The sequence below is a fragment of the Macrobrachium rosenbergii genome, chromosome 42 (genome assembly GCF_040412425.1).
Source record: "Macrobrachium rosenbergii isolate ZJJX-2024 chromosome 42, ASM4041242v1, whole genome shotgun sequence".
Taxonomy (NCBI): Eukaryota; Metazoa; Arthropoda; class Malacostraca; order Decapoda; family Palaemonidae; genus Macrobrachium; species Macrobrachium rosenbergii.
In genome coordinates this window covers 51,644,264-51,646,553 of record NC_089782.1, presented here as the reverse complement: position 1 = coordinate 51,646,553, position 2,290 = coordinate 51,644,264, and the positions used below count along the sequence as shown (strand labels likewise).

The 2,290-nt window shown below is 36.6% G+C and overlaps 1 protein-coding gene across 1 annotated transcript in view; it reads left to right on the top strand.

The window, feature by feature from the left end:
• Positions 1-408: 408 nt before the first annotated feature.
• The window catches only part of LOC136827702 (crustacyanin-C1 subunit-like), a 3,246-nt gene continuing 1,364 nt past the window's right edge, over positions 409-2,290 (top strand). The window contains exons 1-3 of the mRNA XM_067085166.1: positions 409-581; positions 713-797; positions 1,413-1,537. Coding sequence (XP_066941267.1) covers positions 417-581; positions 713-797; positions 1,413-1,537 — 375 coding nt within the window. The 5' untranslated portion in view covers positions 409-416. The remainder of the gene's footprint in view (positions 582-712; positions 798-1,412; positions 1,538-2,290) is intronic.

Here is a 2,290-nt window from a genome sequence, read left to right as displayed (position 1 = left end):
ATAAGTAACTGAAGAAGATTCTTGAAGGGAGGAATCATATAATAGGAGAGGAATATAAACCGAAGGACAAAAATAAGAATGGAGTAGAAATTGGAAAAATAAAGCTGACAAAAGGATAGTAAATTATCTCCTTCGTTCAGTTTTACAAGGAATCTACCTTATCTGAAGCATAGAAACAGAAATATAAGATGTAAAAAAAAGCTGTGGACCTTGAAGGGTAAAGGAAAAGATGCCTGAATCAATAGCAGTTGCCATGGGTTTATAATTGGGCGGAACATACCTAAAAAGAGAAGACGAGGAAATAAGCTCTTTGGCGGCCACCGTCCTGGCTTACGTAACATTTTCGGAAGCCCCTGCTATAAAGGTCTTCGTATTGCTATTGGCCCTCATCATTCGGTGTGAATTTTCCTCGCGCCATGAAGGTCCTCTTCCATTCCCTTATCGCCTCGGTGGTGGTGGCGACGATTCTGGCCGTTGGTGGGGCTTCGGCAGTGGCGACCGAAGATTTTGTTGTTCCGGGATCATGTCCCTTTGTTGACGAGTTGAAGCTGTGGAATGAACAGAAAGAACAACACTGGAAGGTAGGAAGATCGCATAACAGACTTGGAATTGATATTCTGTTTTCTGACCTCAATATCAATTTGCACAGAGAGAGAGAGAGAGAAAGGTATTTTCGATTCCTAAAACCTCCTCAATTGATTTTTTCCCTTAGCTTGGAGGAAACTGGTATTGGCATTCCTACACGCCTAATCCCTACCAACCAATTGAGAAGTGCGTGAAGATGAGGCTTCAATATGGTGAGTTATATCGTTACTGTAGCCTCCCTTCCTTTAAGGAAATATGACATTAGCTCATTTTATTTCGAAAGGTTGTGTTGGTTTCATTCGCAAACCAATATGCCTGCGAATACAATTGAGGCAAGAACTAATATTTTTAATTTTTGATTCTCCATGTTGAAGAATCAACCAAAGCCGTTCTCCTTAATTTGAAGTGGTAATATTCGTGCATATTAAAAAAAATCATTATATATTGGTTGAAAAAAATTGTATGAATAAACATTTTTACAGCCATAATTGCACAATTTTGTCACTGAGTTTTTAGTTGCAAAATCCAAGATTTTACTATTTCTGTGGTCAAACCCATTTATGCTTCATAAGAGAGGAAATTTGTGGAATGAAGACCTCCTTCAGAAATCACATGTTTTTCTTACAAAAAAAAAAAAAAATCTATTTCTGGAGGCGAATTTTCAGTGTCAAGATTTTGAGAATAATGATTTTGTTTGCTGTAGGTTGTAACTAATTTTTTCCTCATTAGTTACGGGTTCCTTCTGTTGCATGCGTCTGCTTTCTTTAGCTCTAGTCTCACATGTCTGATTGTTTAAAACAAAGATACATCGCAGTTTTTAATCCCAGACGCGGAATCTACGTTTAGAACTTACGCCTCAGGCCTCGATAGCAACGGAGAACCCATAAGGACACAGGAATGCTGTACCCGAAATTTGTGGGCGGACCAAAATTCACAATTGCGCACGAAGGAGGTAAGACCATACTTTTAATGTTTTATTCAACTTTCGTAATTTATATTGCACGATATAAATTTAAAGCTGCATAAATGCACACAAACACATAAATACATAATATATTTGTATAAATACATAATATATATATATATATATATATATATATATATATATATATATATATATATATATATATGTATGTGTATTTGTAATGTATAATGTATGATAATAATCACACTGACGCATGATTTTTACTTATCACTTAAAATCACAGGTGAAGAAATATCATCCTACCTGCAAGTCCTGACCGGGTTCGACTTTATTTCTAAGCCATTGACGAAGGACTAATACATAGCAAAAGAAATTCTTATTTTATATGCACAGTAACAGTACAAACATCCAAATCCGTTGGAAACTAAAAATCCACCCCTGAAAGGCGTCAGGAGGTAGAAACGACAACCTCATTTGTGCTTAGCTCAGATATATAAATATATATCTACTGACTTCCTGAAAGTTTAAATATTATAAAAATTTCTTTCGAAATCACACACACATATACAGTATATATACATCTGTCCTGTATATATGTGTGTGTTTTAAGCTCTTTGTTGGGTGAGTCGGTAGAGCTGCGGACTGTCACTTGCAGGGCCGGAGTTCGATTCCCCGGCCGGCTGATGAAGAGTTAGAAGAATTTATTTCTGATGATAGAAATTCACTTCTCGCTATAATGTGGTTCGGATTCCACAATAAGCTGTAGGTCCCGTTGCTAAG